This window comes from Microcaecilia unicolor, chromosome 3 (genome assembly GCF_901765095.1).
Source record: "Microcaecilia unicolor chromosome 3, aMicUni1.1, whole genome shotgun sequence".
NCBI lineage: Eukaryota > Metazoa > Chordata > Amphibia > Gymnophiona > Siphonopidae > Microcaecilia > Microcaecilia unicolor.
The window spans coordinates 222,694,506-222,717,389 of record NC_044033.1 but is presented as its reverse complement, the minus strand read 5'-3'; the positions used below and the strand labels follow the sequence as shown (position 1 = coordinate 222,717,389).

Here is a 22,884-nt window from a genome sequence, read left to right as displayed (position 1 = left end):
ACATCCCCCTCCAAAATCCACTACTAGGCATACCGAGAATACAAAACACTCAGGACCTATAGAGCAATTCTACCATACCATTAGCAGTCATTTCTACGAGTCACGCAAGGAAAACGAAAGCATCTTAAACACTACAGTGAGCACCAGAACATCAAATCACCTATTGTAAAACGAAACCAGACAGAATAGTACAGATCCTCGATCCTGCACAGTCAATGCCAACTGAAAGCCATGTCTTTTTCACAAACACAGATACACCCTAATCCACTATAGAATAAGTAATCATAAACTTTCTATTTAGAGAAAAATTAAACTGAACCCCCAAGATGCCAGACTCTGCATGCAATACAACACCACAGAAACAGAAAATGTCCCCTAGTACTGTGTAAAATATAAAGACAGCAGATGTAAATTTGAAAAAAACTAACAAATACCAATCACCACTTTACAAATTAACAAATAGAAATAAAACAAATATAGAAAATAAAATACCATTTTATTGGACTAATACATTTAGCTGTCAGAGGCCAAAGCCTTCTTCCTCAGGTCAATACAGTATAGTGCTGTTACAGTATCCTATCCTGACCTGAGGAAGGGGGTTTTGCTCTCCGAAAGTTAGTCAAAATTTATTAAAATTAGTCCAATAAAAAGATTACCTTATTTACATGTTCTATTACAAACATTTATTAACACAGCTACAATACTACTTTATCCTAAAGAAAAAAAAGGTAAAAATATATTTTATTTACAGTTTGTTGTCTCTGGCTTCTGCTTTCCTCATCTTCTTTTTATTGTCTTCCTTCCATCCAGCATCAGTCTCCGGTCTCTCTCTGCCATCCAGTGTCTGCCCTCTCTGCTGATCCCTCCATCCAATGTCTGCCCTGTCTCTCTGCCCCTTCCATCCACCATCTGCCCCTGTCTAACCTCTCTCTCTCTCCCCCTTCCATTCATGCCTGCCCTTTCTATCCCTTCCATCCACTGTCTGCCCTTTCTCTCTGCCCCTTCAATCCACCATCTGCCCTGTCTCCCCCTTCCATTCACCGTCTGCCCTTTCTATTCCTTCCATCCACTGTCTGCCCTTTCTCTCTGCCCCTTCAATCCACCATTTGCCCTCCATCCATCCATCCATCCACAGTCTGTATTCCCTCTCCCCCGCTTCAATCCAAAATTTGCCCTCCCTCTCCCCCCCATCCATCCATCCAGGGTCTGCCCTCCCTCCCTTCCCCCCATCCATCCATCCATCCATCCATCCATCCAGGATCTCTCTCTGCCCCTTTTTTCAGCCCCCAGTTCCAGCCCCCTTATCCCACCTGCCCCTAGTTCTAGCCCCAGCCCACATCTCCCACCTGCCCCCCCTTTCAGCCTCCAGTTTCAGCTCCACTGAACCCCCCTCTCCCATCTGAAACTCTTTTCCTCCCTCTCCCATCTGAAACTCCTTCCCTCTCCCATCAGAAACCCCCCTCCCATCTGAAACCCCTTCCCCCCTCCCATCTGAAACCCCCCTCTCCCATCTGAAACTCCTTCCCTCCCTCTCCCATCTACATAGAAACATGCAGGCAGATAAAGGCCATATGACCCATCCAGTCTGTCCATCCCCTGTAAACCCTTACTCTTCCTTTCGCTAAGCAACACCACATGCTTATCCCATGCCTTTTCAAATTGAACAGCAAAAATTGGGTAACACTGGTTTAGTACCTATATCACTGTTTATACATTTAAACTTTCAATTCAGTGGAGCACCACCTGCCCTCATATTATGATTTTCAGAGACAGGCGTGTTTGCAAAGATTAAAACACGTTATGCTCTTCAGCGTATAAATCACTTCCATTCACCCATCACCTAAGTTTCATCAGTGCCGTTTAATTACACACTAATACAACAGAGCACTGACGCAAACATACGAAAGAATAGGCTGTGCAGTACACGCTAAGAAAGTGTAAAGTTCAGAAACGGTTAACACACAATACTTTTTTTTCCCCCCTGCAAGCCATCTATTCAAATTCAGGGGGGAAAAAAATTCCAGTACGGCTCGGTTCACTTCACACAGGCTGCATTTCCCAAAGACCAAGGTCACAACCTTCAGGCCCTTCCCTCACAGTTGTCCCGCGGCCACGCCTCACGTCTGTGCCCAGTGCGCTGCTTGTAAACGAACAAAGAAAATCTCTCTTAGTCGTTGACTCGTCGGGCCTTCCCTCACTGGGTCCAGCCATTGCGGAGGGCGGAACCCAGTGAGGGAAGGCCCGACGAGTCGATGACGAGGAGATTTACTTCGTTCGTTTACAAGCAGGGCAGGCTGCCTGCCACGCCGCTTGCTTGCAGGAGATGAGTGCTGCTGACTGCAGCGCCGCCAGCGTCAGCGGAGCACCCCCCCACCCACTGACACGCGGGGCGGACTGCCCCCACCGCCCCCCCCCCCTTGGTACGCCACTGTGAGAAGCAGCACTGTTATCTGAGCAGCCTGCAAGGGTGAGGAGGAGGGAGAAGGAGCCGCAGAGGAGAGGGGGGCCTGTTGGAGTGCCTTGCTGGGAGACGTAATAAGTGGTGCCAAAGACAGAATGCGACCACAGCGGGGGGGGGGGGGGGGCATAGAAGAATGAGGAAGCAGATAAAAGACAGATAGAAATATTAAGACCAGGGCGGGGGACATGGGAGAAAGAGGAAGCAGAAAAAGAAAAGAAGACAAAGAAAGATTCAGACAGGGTGGGGAGGGGTACGGAAGAAAGAGGAAGCAGATAAAAGACAGAAAGATGGGGACCACATCAGGTGCCATGGGATAAAGAGGAAGCAGAAAAAGATGACAGAGAGAAATATATGAACCGGGGAGGGGGCGGGAGAATAGGAAAGAGAGAGATGTGGGGGGCAGGGAAGGATGCTGGAAATAGGGGAGGGAAGGAAATGGAAGGGAAACAATGGTGATCATGAAAGGAGATAAGGGAGGAGATGGCGCCCATTTAAGTGAGGGGAGTGTAAGGGAAGGGATGATTTGGTGCCCTTGGAGGGGCGGGGAAGGAGATGATGCCTATGGAATGGAAGGCAAGGGAAAGGATGAGATGGTGCCCAGGGAGGGAGAAGGGAGGAAGGGAGATGGTGCCCATTCATATGATGCGATAAATTGTGCAAAGAAAAAAATTATTTGCACTAAATTATACGATTGAAACTTTTAATTGATGTACAGTCCTAAATATACATTTAAAAGCTCTAATTACTGACACATTAAATCTGGACTTAGTTCATGGGAAGGGAGGACATGGTGCCCATAGAATGGAGAGGAGAGGACGGCAAGGAAAGGAAGATGATAAAATAAAATCACCAGATAATAAAGGTACTAAAAAATACATATTATTTTGGCAGGGCTGCACAATTAGTGCTGCCACTCAGAGCTGCCAGGGGATAGGGAAATACGTAGTGTACATGAATGTAGCTCACCTACAGCTACTACTGAGAAAGATGCCAACTAAATCCAAATCGTGCGATTGAGAATTTTAATCAATGGGTGTCCCTACTATATATATATCACACAGCTGTCACAGAGCCATGTATTTACTGTTACTGTCACATATTTGGGGGATGGGAGTGACTATTGGAGGATTTAGGGGGAGTCAAGCTTTCATCCCTACAATGTTCAGTTGATCATTTAAGGCAACTTTTTCAGACTTATTCATGACTAGAAAAAGTCTAGATAATAACGTATTTCTATTCTGCCCTGGACCTTTTTTTCTGTTCTATTATAGAAGAAAAATATCCAGATGTAAAGCCAACCCAAGTCTCAGCTAAAGCACACCTCCAAGATGCCCCCATGCAATTTAGATGAACTGCAGAATGAAACATTGAAAATCATGATTTAGATATTTTGATGAGAAAATGGTCCATCTACCACTTTGTGCCACTTTTGAGAAGTTTTTCTCTTTTGAAAATGAACACCATAGCAAATAATCCACAGTCACTGACATGCCACATGATATCACTCACCACTTTGGTTTGAGATTTCTCCCTGTGGACATGGAATACAGTCAAAGCAGCAGATGGGCTCTCCTTTCCTGGTTAATTTCATGAAGCCAGGAGGGCAGCTCTCACTGCATTTTGCTTCAGGAGGTGTCTGAATATTGAAAGAAATTCTGGGTAATTTGACATAACCTTCACCAATGATTGTTAAAATGCAGGTTGCTATATCTGCCCACCTATGGAACAATTCATGCTTTCAAGCATCTGGAATCTGAAATTTAGCTTGAAGTGGAAGTGTCATGTGTATTGATCTTTCTTATTTTACAGGTTACTGTGACAGAGCAGTGTGTAAAATGCTTGTAAAATGTACAGGGTATTTCCTGCAGTGTATTTCTCTATTTTGTCCAGCAGGTGGTGCATGTTTATATTTCGAAGCTGCTACAGATCCATGGCTAATCTCTTTGTTTAAGCCTTTTGGAAAGGTAGTCTGCAGTATATTTTTAAAACTTCCAGACTGGGCTCTGACTGGCCCAGAAGCTTTTTTCATTTGGATTGTAGTGGTTTTGAGGCAGTGGACAAAGAAATTGATTAATTCTGAGAAATCATATTAAGGGTTAATTTTGGTTAAAGGTGCTCAAATACTATTTTAAATTCTCAGTTTTGCAAGTACAGTGAAGGAATGCCAGATGGTTCAGGTTAATTACTCAATGTCTAGCTTGGCTAAGCCAAAGGTTAGAAAGGTCAGAGACAGGAATTTCTTTCACCCTTGTGAATGATGAATGCTAGCTCAACATCTGTATACTGTTAGGCATACTGTAGTTTTGTAAGCAGGCATGAGCCAGACATATGACATATTGTAGAATAGGCTGAAATAATTTCAGAAGTTCTTGATATGTAGATTTTGTTATAAGGAGATAGCTTAGATATATATATAGAGACCATTATAAGTATGTAGAATATGTCTTATAAGGATGCTTACTTTAGAATATGCTGTATTCTGTGTAAATTAATAAGTTTTGTTTCTGTGTAGAATGTCTGTTAAATTCTGTATTACTCTTTGTCTGCTGTTTAAGAGGTCAAGCAAGGACTGCAGTGAAGAGGCCAACATGTGTTTTAAGTTATCTGCAGTTCTGGCTGGTTCAATGTATAAGCTGATAGGTGAAAGAGGTCAGGACTAGTCAGCTCTCTTCTCCTTGATTAATTATAGGTAAAATGTAGAAATGGTCTTGAAAGTAATAACCTGATATGTATGCTATTAAGTAAGATTGGCCCTTGACCCCTTTAATGAATACCAGAGTTTAGTTAGCAGTTAGTACTAGGAATATGAGAAATCAATCATAATAACATGTAAGAGACTGGAGCCCAAATGTCTGGTGTAAGGGGCCCCAGGTCACAGGTCAGTTTAGGATGTCTGGAACCTATGTAACTGATATTTGTATGGAGCTGATTGGTTGAGGCAAGGTAATCAATCTATTCCTTAACCAATTGGAGAGTAAGGGGGCTAGGCTAGGCTAGATAGAACTGTATTTAAGTGGGAGAAGAAGCAGTTTACGTCAGAAGGAGCTCAGAAGAGAAAGAAGGACAGAAGGAACAGACAGAAGAAGGAGAAGACAGCATAAGAAGAGAAGCAGCTGAGACAGAGAGCTGAGAGAAAGACAAAGAGAGCTGAGAGAGAGACAAAGAGAGCTGAGAAAGAGAAGAAGAGACTTAATGCTGATGTTCTACTTTGTTTGCTGGCAAATAAAGAAGATTTCTCTCTCATTCTGGTGTGCTGTCTGACTCCTGAAGTATCATAAATTCATGCATCAATTCCTGCAACAGTTTTTCCCCCAGTCTCAACTCAGGAGACGAGAGAGAGAAGGCTCTTTGCTGAAGCCCTGTAAAACTGCTATATTTGATAACTGGTGAGCAGCTATATATCCTGATCTCCCCAAGTACTTCCTAAATATATATTTTTTATAGAATAAACACAATTGTTTGTTCACCCTGCTTGCCTGTACTGATAATGAATCCTTTTGGTTTGTGTTTTGGATCTGTGAGTGTTTTCTGGGAACTGTGGAACCACTAGGAGTGACGCTTCAGGAACCTATAAATCACTGGGGATAATTTGAGAGTGGGAGACTCGCCCAAATGTGGTTGTGAGACAGTTGGTGGAAGGAGGGTGCTAGTTTAGAGTATAAGTGACAGCTGCAGGTGGACTTGAGCATAATGAGAGAGCAGGAAAAAAATATGCACATTGTCCCTTTCAACTCCTAAGCAGCTTGTAGATCAAAGGAAAAAACACAATTTGGAGTGCCTGAATACAAATGCTAGAAGCCAAAAAAATAAGATGGGAGAGATAGAATATATAACACTAAATGCTGAGGTAGATATAATAGGCATCTCAGAGACTTGGTGGAAAGAGGACAATCAATGGCACACTGTGTTAACAGGGTACAAATTGTGTCACAATGATAGAGAGGATCAAATTGGAGGGGGATTGCACAATATGTTAAAGAGGGAATTAAGTCAAATAAAGTAAACATTCCAAATGATGCAGTCAGCAGCATGGAATCATTATGAATAGAAATGCCATGTGTGGTTAGCTTACCTGGGTTTGAAAAAGGTTTGGACAAATTCCTGGAGAAAAAGTCCATAGTCTGCTATTGAGACAGATATGGGAAAGCATCTGCTTGCCCTGGGATTTGTAGTATGGAGTGTTGCCACCATTTGGGTTTCTGCCAGGTACTTGTGTATGTAAGTGGCAGTGTTGTAACCCCAGGTGGGTGGCTAGGCATTTTGTGACAGTTACATTTAAAATTGAAGCCCCTCCTCACATCCACTCATGCTGCACCCTTATTCCTTTCAATAATTCAGAACAGTCCCAAGTTAGTTCTGAACTGGCAAGTTTACTTGACATTTCAGTACTTATAATAGTGACAAGAATTAGGCAGAGGCCAAGAGCAACTGCCTATTTAAATGATATTCTCCTCCTCCCCTTCAACTGTCTGTAGGGATGGACAGCTCAAAACATATTGTTTGTGTGTATGTTTTTTTAAATAGTGTACCTTCTTTCCAAAGAATGGGCACAAAATGCAAAGATGGCATAGTATTTCAGAAAGAATGTACACGCCTGAAAATGTTTTACATGTGCAATGGTTGACACATGCACCATGTTTCATTCATGTCCATGCTATTGGAAAAAAATGTGCAATCTTTCTAAGAGGTCAACTAGCCACTGCAGCTGCCACAGCACAATGGGCTACTCTCTCACGGACTACTAGACTACCAGGGAATTTGTGTGTGAGGAGGTGGAGGATGGGAGGGATAGGGGCCATTAGATCACCAGGGCAATTTTTTAATGCTATTGGAAGGAGGGTTAGGTCAGGTTGGAGTCATTGTTAAGCTGGGGAAGGGGATTGTTTAGATAGGGTTTTGACTGGTACATGAAGCAGTCCAGAGAATGGTAGTCAGGTTGTACAGAAAGAAGGGGTGCTGTTAGACAATGATCTTCTCAACCAACTCTTCTATGCTGCCCCAGACCTGGTGAAAAGTTTCCCTTGGCCGGAGAATACCAAATGACCACATTAGCATATTTTTAAATGTTAATACCTGGAGTGAAACCCATTGCTTGGATATTAAAAATGAGTTAAAGCAACACTTTGTAAATCTATCCCCTTTAGTCCAGACCATCTTTCTATACCACTTTAACCATTCAGAACCTTACCCCTTAGATCCATAAAAGACCGCCATATCTGATGCAATTTTCATAGACTTTTGTCTATCTAGCTAAATCTTAGACAAATAAATCCGTTGAAAACTGATCTTCTCCTCTCTAATCTAGTCTCTTTTTGAACTTTTCTAATATCCTCATCCAGAATTGTTCTTTATCAATTCAAAAACTAATTGCAAGGTCTAATGCTCTATTATTTTTGCACCAGGTAAAATTGTGATAATACAGTTAACAACAAATATGATGCAACATGGTCCAGCGTCTTCCTTCATGCTCTAATATTTCTTCAATCTGACCTGGGTGAATGTACTGTCCCATACAATTGCCTTCTCATTGATGATGAAATCCTGCCCTTGGGAAGCATAAGGATTATAACTTCCAACAATTTCACGATGCTGCTCTCCATTGGGTAGATGGACCAGATTTATAATATTGTAGTCAGTGTTCAGTTCTCTATTCTCATTAAAAAAGATCTCTTCATCCAGATTGTTCTTAAAGTGGACGTTCTTCAGATAATGATGAAGCTAAAAATTAGAATTTCAATAGTGAACTTAATTGTTGTTAACTTCCAACAACATATTTTTTCACTTGGCAAATAGTTAAGCTCTGGTACTCATTGCTAGAGAATGTGGTCATAGTGGTTAGATATCTGGGTTTAAAAAAAGTTTGGAAAAGTTCATACTCTGCTACTGAGACAGACATGGGGAAGCCACTGCTTGCCCCAGGAATGGTAACATGGAATGTTGCTACTATTTGTGTTTTTGCCTTGTACTTGTGAACTGAATTGACCACTGTTGGAAACAGGATACTGGACTAGATGGACCATTGGTCTGACCTAGTTCTTAGGTATCATCAGTAGTGCTGCTGTTTGAAGTTGACACTACTGTAACTTCATCTAACCGTAAAACTGAGAGCCACTTTGAACTGAAACCAGTTTTTGGAAAATAGTGGGATACAAGAATGCATAAATAAATATATTAATAAATAACACAAGGGAGGACAACCACAGTCCTTGAGGTCCACAAACCAGTCCACTGGTTCCACTGTATGCAAATAGATCATATGTATATTTGTTGTGGAATTCATGAAAACCCGACTGGGTTGTGGTCCTCGAGGAATGTGGTTGCCCACCCCTAGCCTAATGTGTTTAGATACTGGTCCAGATTATTGGGGGTTGCACCAAAGGTGTTGATTACTACTGCCATTACTGTTGCCTTTTTCCTCTACAGACATTTCTCTTCAGCTCTTCTGTCACTCAGCGATTCATACCTGCTTTTTCTTATCTTAAAACCACTGTTAAATCTTGTTTTATATGTGCTAGGAACTTGTCCATTTGTATTGTTAAATCCCTTAGCACATAATATACCAGACTGAACAATGTTTGAAAAATAGGACAGGCAGGCATGAATCACCTACCTATTGATACCGGGTAACCGTATGATTATTACGAAAATATTTTTTAAAAACTAATGAGAGAGGGCTATAGAAGAAATATATATTTAAAATCTGATTAGATTTCATAGTCTGAAAAAATGGAGAGAATGAAAGAAAAAAGAAAAACAGAAAGAAAGGGAAAGAAAGAGAGGGATAAAAGCTAGTGATATTGAGGGTGATTGTCAAAGCAATTTACCAGGATAAACAGTCAGTTTCTGCCTTACTAAAAGTTCACAGAGACAATTTTGCTAGAAAATTGCTGGATTTGGAATGCTTGTGACTTATGTTAACAAAACTACCTTGTATGTACAGTAGATCCAGAAGAACTACAAAAATGTATAGATGTAATGTGCTACATCTATATTGCAATGCTTTGTCTACTTTCTCTGCAGCAATTTCTCCAAGTGGATTAGTTTTGCGCATACCAAGACAGGAATGAACCTCAATACTAAACCAAAGAAACCTTCTTTCTGGAGCTTATAAGACGTAGCATGTATAGGCAACTTATCCAAGTGCACTTAGAAGTTCTTTTTGATCAAGCCGTAGGCACCCAAAACAATGGGAAATACGTCTGTATCTTTCTGCCACGTTTTCTTCTTTTCAGACTGCATTTCTTGATACTTGAGGATCTCCCCTCTCTCTCCAACATTCACCAAGTAATCACTTGGGACCGGCACCTCTAAATCATTGCCATTCTATTGTTTTCCTCTTTTACTACTAAATCTGGTTTTCTGGCATCATTTTCGCTGCCATTAAGATGAACCAACATGTGCAACTACCTCAGGAGACAAAGATGAATCATTTCAATATACACTATATACCTTCCTAGCACTTTAAGAAGAGCATGTACTCAATATGTGGTCTGTGTTTATTATCCAAACAATATTTTATGCCCACATCTATACACTCTGTTGGAAGACTTTAATGATTTTCTTTGTTGAATAGCTGGACTTTAATTTTCAGTGATATATGACCCTCAATACTGTCAACTCAAACTGGAGGTCACTGTGAATGTTTATGTGTAATATCTACCTTGCTTTGAAACTGACTTATGTAACATACTATAAGTATACTATAGATGGGTTTTTGGCATGCACCAAATGCAGAATTAACGTCAGGCGTACGGGCTAGCCAGGTGGTAATGTCGATTTGACATGCGCTACACATGTGTAGGCCCTTATGTGCCTATAGTGCAGTGTTTCAATTTCGATTTCCTTGAAAATGTTTGGTGAAATATGATTATATACAATATTTTTTTCATCCCTCAGAAGACTTAGATCGTTTCTGAATGTTAAGAAATTTGCTTCTGAGGGAATAGCTCCACTATCCACTGCCTCTGCTGTATAAGGCTGGAAGAGATTATGGTCTGTTGTTTGACTGCGAAACCTGCTTGCAGTTGGTTTTGTTTTGTTTTCTCCTTATTTAGCTCCCTGGCTATTGCATTCTCTGTAATCCCCGTCATTTATACGCTAAATTTATATAGAAAACAGTACCCCCCTGTTTATTAAGCTGATCTAGTGGCTGGTACTATGCTAATGCTGACACAGCCAATTCATGTAAAACAGCTTAGTAAACGGGAGAGAAGTATTAGAACATAAATTAGACTAGATTTGTTTTTTCTAAGGCCCAGATTTAAGTCTAGTGTTAACATAGAGAGTATCAGAATGCCGAGTCTATTGCAGTGCAATCCAGCATAGTGTGCAGTAGTTAGAAGATGGAAACGTGAAAAGCTTGATTGTATTCAGTTATGAAATTCATCGATGGTTCTTATAATATCCTATTGATTGTATCAATGAAACCGAATATAAAGTAGTCACAAGCATTCTCGTTGGATAAAGCAACCCAAAATTTGCACCCAGATCCCTTAGATTAGCTCTCATATATAAAAAAGATTTCCGATTCAGAGTGATTGTCTTAGCAAGATCAGGTGCAATCAATATCGTCTTATCTTGAAACAGCAACAGATTTTTGTTTTTTTTTTATTTTTAGCCATTGTTAAAATCCTTCAAGTGTGCTGGTATTGCAGGACTTTTTTCACTATGGATCTTCGATATCTATTTCCTGTAAGCAACCTAGAGGGAACTAAATGTGCTCTTTCTATTTCCAGTTCAGGTTCAAAGGAGAGTTCCAGAATTTTCGGTAACCATGTGATTAGAAATGTAATCATATCATTTCCCTCAGATATTGCTGGTAAACTCAAGATTCTCATACTACTTCTTCTGCATCTGATTGAAAGCTCTTCCAGGTCTAGTTGTAATTTTCTGATCAATGTTCTTTTATTTCTTAATGAGTTGCATGCTGAACTTGGCAGTTTTGTGTTCCAGATCATCTAATTTATGATGAGAAATATTTAGTTTTTGTTTATGTTTTTAGCTCTTTTTGTATCTTATAATGTCTTTTGCTTTAACACCATTCTATAATTCACCACCATGCAACACAAATCTTTTGTAAACCTAATGTATATGCACTCCTATTTCCAGTACCCATGATGTAGTGTAAGCCACATTGAGCCTGCAAAGAGGTGGGATACAAATGCAATAAATAAATAAATAAATATCTCTGGTGAGCTCTAACTACATTTAAGAATGTCCTTAAGCAGCTGTATCTCAATAAGGACTGGATCTTCAGATTTAGAGTTCTTGGACTCAATCATGATAGAAAAGAAGGGATCTTATTTGTTAGTATGTTTTGTGAAAAAAATCCAGCAATTTTTCTAGGATAATTGTCTGTTCAGAGGATCTCATAATGATGTCTGGGTCAAGCTCCCTAGCAAAGCAGAGTAGATTGATTTTTTGTTGAGCTATTATACCAAAGTAAATTACTATTTAACCTGGTAAATTGCTTTGACAATCACCATCAATATCTCCAGATTGATCCCTCTTTTTCTTTCCCTTTCTTTCTCATTTCTCTGTTTTTCTTTTTCGTTAATTCTCTCTGTTTCTTTTATAGTCCTCTCTATTTATTTAGTGTTAACATAGTAACAGATTACTGAGTCTAACACAGTGTAGTCCATCATAGTGGCCAGTAGATAGAAGATGAAAACATGTGAAGCTTGATTGTATTCAGTTATGAAATATGTATATGATTCTTACAGTATCCTTTTAATTGTATCGATGAAACGGAATATAAAGTAGAACAATTGATGAGTCAATGGCAGCAATGATAGAGTTAGCCAATTATACAAAACAGGAGACTTAATGTAACCAGTATGGAAAAAAAGTTATTTTTACCTAGCATTAGAGCCATTGAGCTGGGGAAAGGCTCTGGGCTGCATTTTCTGCCAGAGGGCGGGTCCGTCACAGGATTGCGATTTCGCCGCAATCCACATCATTCCGGGATCGCCTTTGGTGAGTCAGCAACAGGACAGGCCTGAAGGAAAAGCTCTGAGATCCTTGGGGACGTAGGAGGCCGCTGAAATCGGGTCTGCAGCGTGTGGATGCGCAATGACATCATCATTGACGTCAATCGCATAGGAGTGAAGTTCCGTTGTATACCAATGGTCCCGTTTATAATTTGGAGAAATGGGAAACACTTAGCCACAAATGTTTTAATTAAAATAGTGTTGTGAAGTTTGGGATATCCCTTAAAAAGGGTCAGATATAAAAATCAAAACAGCGGATGGAATTGGGGGATGTTTGTAATTGCGCACGAGCAACGCTCGTGCATGTTGAGCAATTTTAATTAAAAATGTCCTAAAAAACGCTGGGAGTGCAGGGGCGTGTTTGAAGTGTCCTTAGTTGCCATGGTAATGGGGAAAATGGCGCGAATTCGGACACATGCGCAGTAGTGTCAATGGAGACCTGCACTGACACTAGCAAGTTTAAAACTACTGAAAATACATTTTAAAATTATTTGCATGGGTTTTAGTGGTGGAAGTTAGCTGCCTGATACTGATACTTGTTTGCTATAAGGTTAATGAAGCTTAGTTGGCATGCAAATCAGTCCATTTTTGAAAGGTTCTAGTTTGGGCAGTTGAGGTTCAATTTTCATGAAAAATTTTATAGAGTAAACATCAGGGCATGACTATAATCTATACTGTGAAGTTTGAATCCAAAACAAAGGTTTTATATATGGTTTTTATTCTAAAATATCTAATAGAATCTCTGTATGGAAATCTGAGCTAGAATATAGCTTTCTGATTGGTTGCACTGTTTTTGTTAGAGATCTGCTTAGTGACAGTTAGAGGAGAGCAACGGAAGATCCTGATGAAGGAAGACATGTTTCCTAGTGTGTCTGTGTGTGAGAGGTCTGTCCAATTCATAGCATCTCTCTATATAAAACGCACCTCCAACGTTCGAATGAAGCCTCACTTACCCAACGTTCCAAAAGTGAAGGGGGTGAGATCGCTTTGTGTCTGCCCCGCCCACGCGTCAAACTTGACGTCGAGGGCAGAGCGTCAGGGAAGGAGGCGGCGCTCCTGACGTCTCTAGCCTTCCCTTCGCTGTGTTCCGCCTTCTTCTGACGTCAAGGATGACGTCAGAAGAAGGCGGAACACAGCGAAGGGAAGGCTAGACGTCGGGAGCGCCGCCTCCTTCCCTGACGCTGCGCTGCCGGAACCGCCACGGAGGTAAATTTAAAAAGAAAAAAAAAAAAAAAAGCGATGTTGGGGGGAGAGAAGAGGGTGGGCAGTAAAGTTGAACAATGGGAGCGGGAGGGCAGGGGAGAAACGACAGCATGGATGCGAAGGGGGGGGGCATGGATGTGAAGGGGGGGGGAGAAGAGGCCGGGCCAGGCTGGGACATGGGAGAGAGAGGAGCATGGATGCGAGGGGGGGGACATGGAAGGGAGACAGGGGAATTGCTGGAAAAGGATGAATGGAGGGGGCAGGGGACAGAGGAGCATGGATGGGCATGGATTGGGAGGGCAGGGCTCAGGGAGAGAGGGGAATTGCTGGAAAGGGATGAATGGAGGGGGCAGGGGACATAGGAGCATGGATGGCCATGGATTGGGAGGGCAGGGCTCAGGGAGAGAGGGGAATTGCTGGAAAGGGATGAATGGAGGGGGCAGGGGACAGAGGAGCATGGATGGGCATGGATTGGGAGGGCAGGCCTCAGGGAGAGAGGGGAATTGCTGGATAGGGATGAATGGAGGGGACAGATGGGCATGGATGGATATGGATTGCAGGGCAGGGCTCCGGGACAGAGGGGAATTGCTGGATAGGGATGAATGGAGGGGGCAGGTGACAGAGGAGCATGGATGGGCATGGATTGGGAGGGCAGGGCTCAGGGAGAGAGGGGAATTGCTGGAAAAGGATGAATGGAGGGGGTAGGGGACAGATGGGCATGGATTGGGAGGGCAGGGCTCACACTCTCTCTCATATACAATGTCTTTCTGACTCACACTCTCACACACTCTGTCTCACACTGTATCACATTCACTCTCTATGTGCCACACAGTCACTCACACACTCGCTTGGTCTCATATACTCACTCTCACAGAGAATCTGTGTCTCACACACACTCTCTCTCGCACACACACACACACACACACACACACTCTCTCACACTGTGTCTCACATACACACTTGCACACACTCTCATTCTCACACACACACTCTCACAAACACATTCACACCCAGACTCACTCTCTCTCTCACACACACACACTCACACTTTCACTCTGTCTCTCACACAGTCACTCTCACATACACTCTCCCAAACATACACACTCCGAGGAAAACCTTGCTAGCGCCCGTTTCATTTGTGTCAGAAACGGGCCTTTTTTACTAGTTTTCTATAATTAAACGCATAACCCAAATCTACACCCACACTCTACCCTGAACCTCCCATTAACCTCCCATTTTTGTGACCCCTTTTCCAGGACATGCATAAAATTTAGGCAGAGATCATGCACCTAAATTCATGAGCATACATCTTGATTGATTCCAATTAGCACCAATAATTGCATGTTAAAAAGCCCATTCTTGGTGCAAATTGGCAGAGATGTGCACTCCTTTTATAGAATTAGGAATATATGTGTAGAAAAGGTGAAAAGAATTCCGTTAGCCATGCTTTGTATACTTTCCCCACTTCTTTATCTATTCTTCTTATAAAGAACCGTATCATGAAAAAACATTCTGTGATCGTGGGGTTTCAGTGCCTTTCTGAGATCATACAGTCTCCTTTTCATCAAAGTCTTTCCTTTCACATTTTGTTTTGTCTCACTTTTTCTTTCTTCTGAACAACACAACAAATGATGTTACCTTCCATGGCAAGTAATCAGGTAATTTCCACATTTCTGTAGTCCTTGAGGTGGTGTTTCTAGAGCCAGACATGAGCATGTCATGCAGTGCGTGTGCCAGGGCGTACACAGCGTTATATACACTAATGCTCTTCCCAGTGTAGTTGGTGTTACAGGGTCGGACAAATGACAATTTTACATCAGGACTGCAGGATCTTTTTATGTCTTTTGAACACTGGCTGTCACATAGGCCTGTCCACCACATCTTAGTGTGATGATCACTTGGAAGCAGGGTAAAGTTCACCTCCTGGATAAATTTTGTAAAGCTTGGTATCTTTTTCTTTACAATTGCAAATGATAAGATGGTTATATTAACTTTTTCTATACCTTTCAAGAGAAAATTCAGTTCAGTTTTGGTGATCCATATCTTCCCAGGGTTCAACACAAGAAGGGGTAGATAGAATATATTTTCTTCATTAGAACAGAGAATGATCACATTCATTGATGGCATGTCCATTACTATTTTATGTATTTTCTTCAATGTCATTGAATTGCTCTGACTGAAGGTTTCAATGAACGCAGTACAGCCACCATTTTGCTCAATCTCTTCTCTCAGGATTTGAATCATCCTCAGGTTGTTTTCATCCTCAGATGCAATGATACCAACCCAGGTCCAACCAAAATGCTTCAATAAGCTGACAATCCCAGCACAAATGTGCAGTTCACTGGGGACAGTTCGGTAGAAAAAAGGAAACTTAAATGTGTCACTCATTAAAAGACTCTGTGAGATGAAACTGATCTGTAAATAAAAATAAATTAATAATAATATTTATTTATTTATTTATTAGGATTTCTTTTCCGCCTTTTTGAAAGAATTCATTCAAGGCAGTGTACAGTAAGAATAAATCAAACATAAGTAATAGACAATTACAGCAGTAAAATATTCATATAACAAAGTATGGAGTGGTATACTACTTACAATGTCAACATAATATGAAATAGAACATTAAAATTGACATCGTAGGATATAAGTAAAGATGGAACATATAAATAGGAAAGAGAATACTTAATGCAACATCATCTTTACCACGTTGAGATCGCATTTTAAATAATTTCTATAAGTTTTTAAGCTCCTATATTTAGGTGACTTTTCAGCAGAAACATTAGGATTCTATATTTCACTAAAACTAGGTTAAAATGTTACGAACCTAATGAGTCCTTTCACAAAGCGGCAGAAAGCCCACCATGGCCTTACCCCATGCAAATTTGGAGCTACTGCCGGCCCAACGGGAGCAGCAGCAATAGCTCTAGCCCAGCGTATGCCATTTCCCACGCTGGGGAAAATAGGGCAGTATTTTTTAGCAGCGCTAACCCAGAAGAAATTGGGCAGTGCCACATGGTACTTGGTTACTGCTGGGATAGCGCGAGGGCCCTTACTGCCACTTCAGTGGGTGGCAGGAAATGATTCCCCTCGCATGGCCACACAGTAAGAGCAGTCTTAACACATGGTCATGGCTATCTTCAGCCTTTTTTACCTGGAGCCCGCCTCTAGTGCTGGTAAAAGGACCTGCAAATTAGGGAGAACCTGTGAGACCGCTTTATACACTGCCTTCTGACATCATACATTGATGTGGATGCCTGTTCCAGCTTGCCCCAGTGTGGGGTCCTGCATCCTGGATACATCTGGTTTGAGAATCTGAGAGACCGCTTTATCCACTGTCTGTGCATAGTTCTCACTTTTATCACCCCCAAAATTTTAGTGCTATTTTTTGTATTACCTCCTTATTGATTAGCGCAGGAATAGCATAAGAACATAAGAGTAGCCATACTGGGTCAGATCAATGGTCCATCTAGCCCAGTATCCTGTTTTCCAAACAGTGGCCAAGCCAGTTGCATGTGAGTTCTTAAATCCTAATTTTTTAAACGCTGCACACTAATGACAACATCAATGCATGGTCATTAATGCAAAAATTAGAAAAAGGCCATTTTATGACTGTGGTAAAAGTCCATCAAGCCCAGCATCCTGTTTCCACCAGTAGCCAATCCAGGTCACAAATACCTGGCAAGATCCCAAAAAAGTACAAAATATTTTATACTGCTTATGCCAGAAATAGTGGATTTTCCCCAAGTCCATTTAATAATGGTCTAAAGACTTTTCCTTTAGGAAGCCGTCCACACCTTTTTTAAACACTGCAAAGCTGACCGCCTTTACCACATTCTCTGGCAACGAATTCCAGAGTTTAATTACACATTGAGTGAATAAACATTTTCTGCTATTTGTTTTAAATTTACTACATTGTAGCTTCATCGCATGCCCCCTAGACCTCTATGTGTTAGGTGGGGAGAGTCTGATAGGTACGGGCGGAGAGAGGGATCTTGGGGTGATAGTATCTGAGGATTTGAAGGCGACGAAACAGTGTGACAAGGCGGTGGCAGTAGCTAGAAGGTTGTTAGGCTATATAAAGAGAGGTGTGACCAGCAGAAGAAAGGGGGTGTTGATGCCCCTGTATAAGTCGTTGGTGAGACCCCACCTGGAGTATTGTGATCAGTTTTGGAGGCCGTATCTTGTTAAGGATGTAAAAAGAATTGAAGCGGTGCAAAGAAAAGCTATGAGAATGGTATGGGATTTGCGTTACAAGACGTATGAGGAGAGACTTGCTGAACTAAACATGTATACCCTGGAGGAAAGGAGAAACAGGGGTGATATGATACAGACGTTCAAATATTTGAAAGGTATTAATCCGCAAACGAATCTTTTCCGGAGATGGGAAGGTGGTAGAACGAGAGGACATGAAATGAGATTGAAGGGGGGCAGACTCAAGAAAAATGTCAGGAAGTATTTTTTCACGGAGAGAGTAGTGGATGCTTGGAATGCCCTCCCGCGGGAGGTGGTGGAAATGAAAATGGTAACGGAATTCAAACATGCGTGGGATAAGCATAAAGGAATCCTGTGCCGAAGGAATGGATCCTCAGGAGCTTAGTCATGATCGGGAGGCGGGGCTGGAGGTTGGGAGGCGGGGATAGGGCTGGGCAGACTTATACGGTCTGTGCCAGAGCCGGTGGTGGGAAGCGGGACTGGTGGTTGGGAGGTGGGGATAGTGCTGGACAGACTTGTACGGTCTGTGCCAGAGCCGGGGTTGGGAGGCAGGGCTGGGGAGGTGAGGATAGTGCTGGGCAGACTTATGCGGTCTGTGCCTGTGCCAGAGCCAGTGGGTGGGAGGTGGGGCTGGTGGTTGGGAGGCGGGGATAGTGCGGGGCAGACTTATACGGGCTGTGCCCTGAAGAGCATAGGTACAAATCAAAGTAGGGTATACACAAAAAGCAGCAAATATGAGTTATCTTGTTGGGCAGACTGGATGGACTGTGCAGGTCTTTTTCTGCCGTCATCTACTATGTATATCATATCTCCCCTCAGCTGCCTTTTCTCCAAGCTGAACAGCCCTAGCCGCTTTAGCCTTTCCTCGTAGGAAAGTCATCCTTTATCATTTTTGTCGCCCTTCTCTGCACCTTCTCTAATTCCACCATATCTTTTTTGAGATGCGGTGACCAGAATTGACCTTAGCACACAGGAAAAATTCATGCAAGAGCATTTTAACGCCACTTTGTAACACAGCTTAGTAAAGGGCCCCTTGGTAAGCCAAACGTAGGCACTGAAAAGAAGACCTAAATGCAATTAGCCACACTGCCTCCTCCCAATGGTCTTTTTAATTCAAACTGATGCATCACAGGTTCACCATCCTTCACTCTTTCCTAATGGATTTTACAGTAAAAGAAAACAGAACAGGCCCTTTACCTGTGGATAGTGGTACATCCTGAACATATTGGACATCTGTCTTGATTCCTCTGATTGAAGACCTTCAATGATAGCGGCCAATGTGCCAGATGTTTTGCAGCGATAATTAGGAACCCATATGTCCATACCAGTAAATATATTTATGGCAGCCCCCAAAGCAAAGAATGAATTGCGGTAAGATTCATAAAGATGAAACCCTAGGGTGATGTTGGGTAAGAGCTCTGAGCTATTGTTAATCTCCTCCACTGCAGAAACAAATGCCAGGTAGTCAAAATAGTTTTCTTCATAATAACTGTAAGGACAACAAAGATCAGACAATTAATCACTCACTGAAAGATGGAAAGAAAGCTGTGGAGCTATTTTCAAAGCCAGTGGTCAGTGTGTGTTTTTAAAAGCCAGCTGCAGAGTTTGAAAAATAAATATATTAAGTACTGCTATATGGATAGGCAGTGACACTGAATATACAGATTAATCTCAGGCTGTCAGCCATTATCCTTATACTTTTAGGCCTAAACTTAAATGCACAGACTATCTGTATACAGGATGAATATCACCACTATAGGAGCAATTCTATAAAGCAGACCCTGAACATAGATGACTGGAGGGCTACTGGTAGTCGCCTGCCCTCCTTTATAGAAAACTAGCATAAGTGAGTATTTACTTTTATGTGCACATACTTCATTCACAGAGCCGGGGAAAATACTCACACCTAAATTGTGGAGATATGCAGAAGCCTAGCTAGGTGGAGCGCAGGGGGAGCGGTCGCTCCCCCAAGTGGATTTCTAGAAATATGGCGCCTATGCGCATGAATGCTTCTGCTCTGAGTCCTGCCTTCCTTCCCGCGCAGAGTCCGATGCTGACTCTGAGGAGTCTGCGCCGCTGCCAGACGGTAGACTGATGCTTAGAGTCAGTGCCTGCCCTGCTGCTGCTCAGCTGCCTCTGTTCCGCTGTGAGCGCCGTCCGTCCGCCGGGAAGGGAAGTAGGGAACAACACAGCAAACCGCAGAGGAGGACGCAGGGAGGGAGAAAGCTGTCGACATCACGTCGTATGATCCTACGTCTTCCTCCTCAGCCGGTTCGTCCACTCCCCCCCCCCCCCTCCACGCACACAGTGCAGTTGTGCAGGTTGGCGCGGTGTTTGGCAGGCACCAGGCAGTGAGCAGAGCAGAGAGTCTGAGCCCAGCTGTCGACGACACTCACACGGAGCCTGCCTCTCTCGGCCTCAGCTTCAGCTGAGCTCTTCGTCTTTGTGAGGGACAATGACCATCATCATTCTGGACTGGGCCTCTGTCAGCCTGGGGATGGAAGGAATTTGGTTCTTCCTCCGTGGCACTAGCTGTTGTTTGTTTTGTTAAAGATATCCCAATTCCCCCGCTTCACATGGCAACCCAGAATGAATCATTTGATATATTCTCAGAACATATCAAATGATTCAAATCCACTCGCTATGCTACAATTCTGACGTGTCTGGCGTTCCTATCTAGTTCCAGTTGGATAGGCAGTGCCTTAAAAGATGGAGGGCAAAGACTTTGTTTGTTTTTTACTTATTTGATAGCTTTTTAATTTATTTGAAAGCTTCCCATATTTAGATATAATCATGAAATAAAAATTGAACATCACTAAAACATTTTAAAAATTATTATAGCTGGTAGAAACCGCAGTTATAATATCTGTATTTTGTGCTAATTTTTCTACACTGTTCTATACTATACAGAGATGGCAAAATTTCAGTGATAATATCCTGTTTCTTGATCTTAACTGTTGCTGTAATCTGCCTTTGGGACGCCCAGTGCTATAAAGATGGAATATGCTGAAATTAAATGAAAGTAAAATTAAACTCTTCTTTCATTGTGACACATGGAATCATATCTGCATCTGAAGTCTGTTTTGGTGACTCTTTACTAGGTGAAAACATCTCTGCACAAATACAGGGTGTGAGGGGGAGTCCCTACAGCCTTCTTGATGTCGGACTTGAGGGGATAGGACTCCTAGGAGGAGGCAAGGGAAACAAGGAGTCTGCATAGGTGGGGCAACCTGGACAATATTTTGGAGAAGACTCAAACTGACACATTGCACAATAAAGTGGAAAAGAATCTGAGGTTTATATTGCGTTACTATCCCAGGGTGGGCAACCTGATGACTCCCAAATCTGCCTTTCTACCCCTGATATCTCACCTTGCATCCAAACCAAAGTTTCAGCGTGCTTGTCTGACATTGCTGTCTGGATGTCTCAACGCCACCTGAAATTAAACATGACCAAAACCGAGCTTCTCATTTTTCCCCCCATACCCACCTCCCCGCTCCCTCCGTTTTCTATTTCTGTTGATGGCAGTCTCATTCTCCCTGTCTCCTCAGCTCGAAACCTTGGGGTCATCTTTGACTCTTCTCTCTCCTTCTCTGCTCATATCCAGTAGATCGCCAAGACCTGTCGTTTCTTTCTTTACAACATCCGTAAAATCCGCCCCTTTCTTTCCGAGCACTCTACCAAAACCCTCATCTACACCCTTGTCACCTCTCGTTTAGACTACTGCAATCTGCTTCTTGCTGGCCTCCCACTTAGTCACCTCTCCCCTCTCCAATCAGTTCAAAACTCTGCTGCCCGTCTCGTCTTCCGCCAGGGTCGCTTTACTCATACTACCCCTCTCCTGAGGTCGCTTCACTGGCTCCCTATCCGTTTTTGTATCCTGTTCAAACTTCTTCTACTAACCTATAAATTTACTCACTCTGCTGCTCCCCAGTATCTCTCCACACTCGTCCTTCCCTACACCCCTTCCTGTGCACTCCGCTCCATGGATAAATCCTTCTTATCTGTTCCCTTCTCCACTACTGCCAACTCCAGACTTCGCGCCTTCTGTCTCACTGCACCCTACGCCTGGAATAAACTTCCTGAGCCCCTACGTCTTGCCCCATCCTTGGCCACCTTTAAATCAAGACTAAAAGCCCACCTCTTTAACATTGCTTTTGACCCATAACCAATTGTAACCACTCGCCTCCACCTACCCTCCTCTCCTCCTTCCTGTACACATTAATTGATTTGAGTTGCTTACTTTATTTTTGTCTATTAGATTGTAAGCTCTTTGAGCAGGGACTGTCTTTCTTCTATGTTTGTGTAGCGCTGCGTACGCCTTGTAGCACTATAGAAATGCTAAATAGTAGCAGTAGTAATCTACTATTTAATTTTGTGCAGCCTGTGAGACTATGGGAAGTATATACAGAAAAGGGCCCACACAAAAGTGATTTTAGCCACTCAAGAAGTTTGTTTCCATCATTTTGGGTGTGTGTGTTTCTGCATGTGCCTAGACCAATGGTTCTTAACCAAGGAAGTGTGTTGTGGACCAGCAGCATGCACTCCTGCTGCTGGTGTTGCTAGAATCGTGGTTGATGAGCACAGGTCTGCTGCTGAAACACAGCAGAGGGGTCAGCTCCAGTGGCCCCAATGCTGCACTCTTCATTCATGAAACTGACAACACTAGCAGCAGACTCTAAAGCAGCCACCAGTGACCCTAGGCTTGGGGCGCATTAGCAGTGCCTTGACATTTCTAGGAATGTCTAGTTGTACCTTCTCTACTGTGGGATGCTATGGCCGGCCTACCCTTCTGGCGCCTATTTTACAAAAGTCTGCTCCCCCAGACGTCAAAACCTAGCTACGCCTCTGGAGATATGCACTGTAGTTTCATTGTGGATATACGGAAGACTGGCTGGTGTGCCTCCAGGACCAGGTTTGGGAACCACTGATCTAGCTCCTTGAACTGAAAAGGCATATATTACTGACTCCAAATCATCATGATCTAAAAACAACTTTAGCCGACAAATCATTTACAAG

General features: G+C 42.6%; 1 protein-coding gene across 1 annotated transcript in view; it reads right to left on the bottom strand.

Annotated features, from left to right (window-relative positions):
* The window catches only part of LOC115464396 (vomeronasal type-2 receptor 26-like), a 51,014-nt gene that overhangs the window by 5,563 nt on the left and 22,567 nt on the right, over positions 1 to 22,884 (bottom strand). The window contains exons 2-5 of the mRNA XM_030194779.1: positions 19,063 to 19,354; positions 15,292 to 16,068; positions 7,952 to 8,179; positions 3,971 to 4,097 (exon numbers count right to left, since the gene is read on the bottom strand). Of these exons, the coding sequence (XP_030050639.1) occupies positions 3,971 to 4,097; positions 7,952 to 8,179; positions 15,292 to 16,068; positions 19,063 to 19,354 (1,424 nt within the window). The remainder of the gene's footprint in view (positions 1 to 3,970; positions 4,098 to 7,951; positions 8,180 to 15,291; positions 16,069 to 19,062; positions 19,355 to 22,884) is intronic.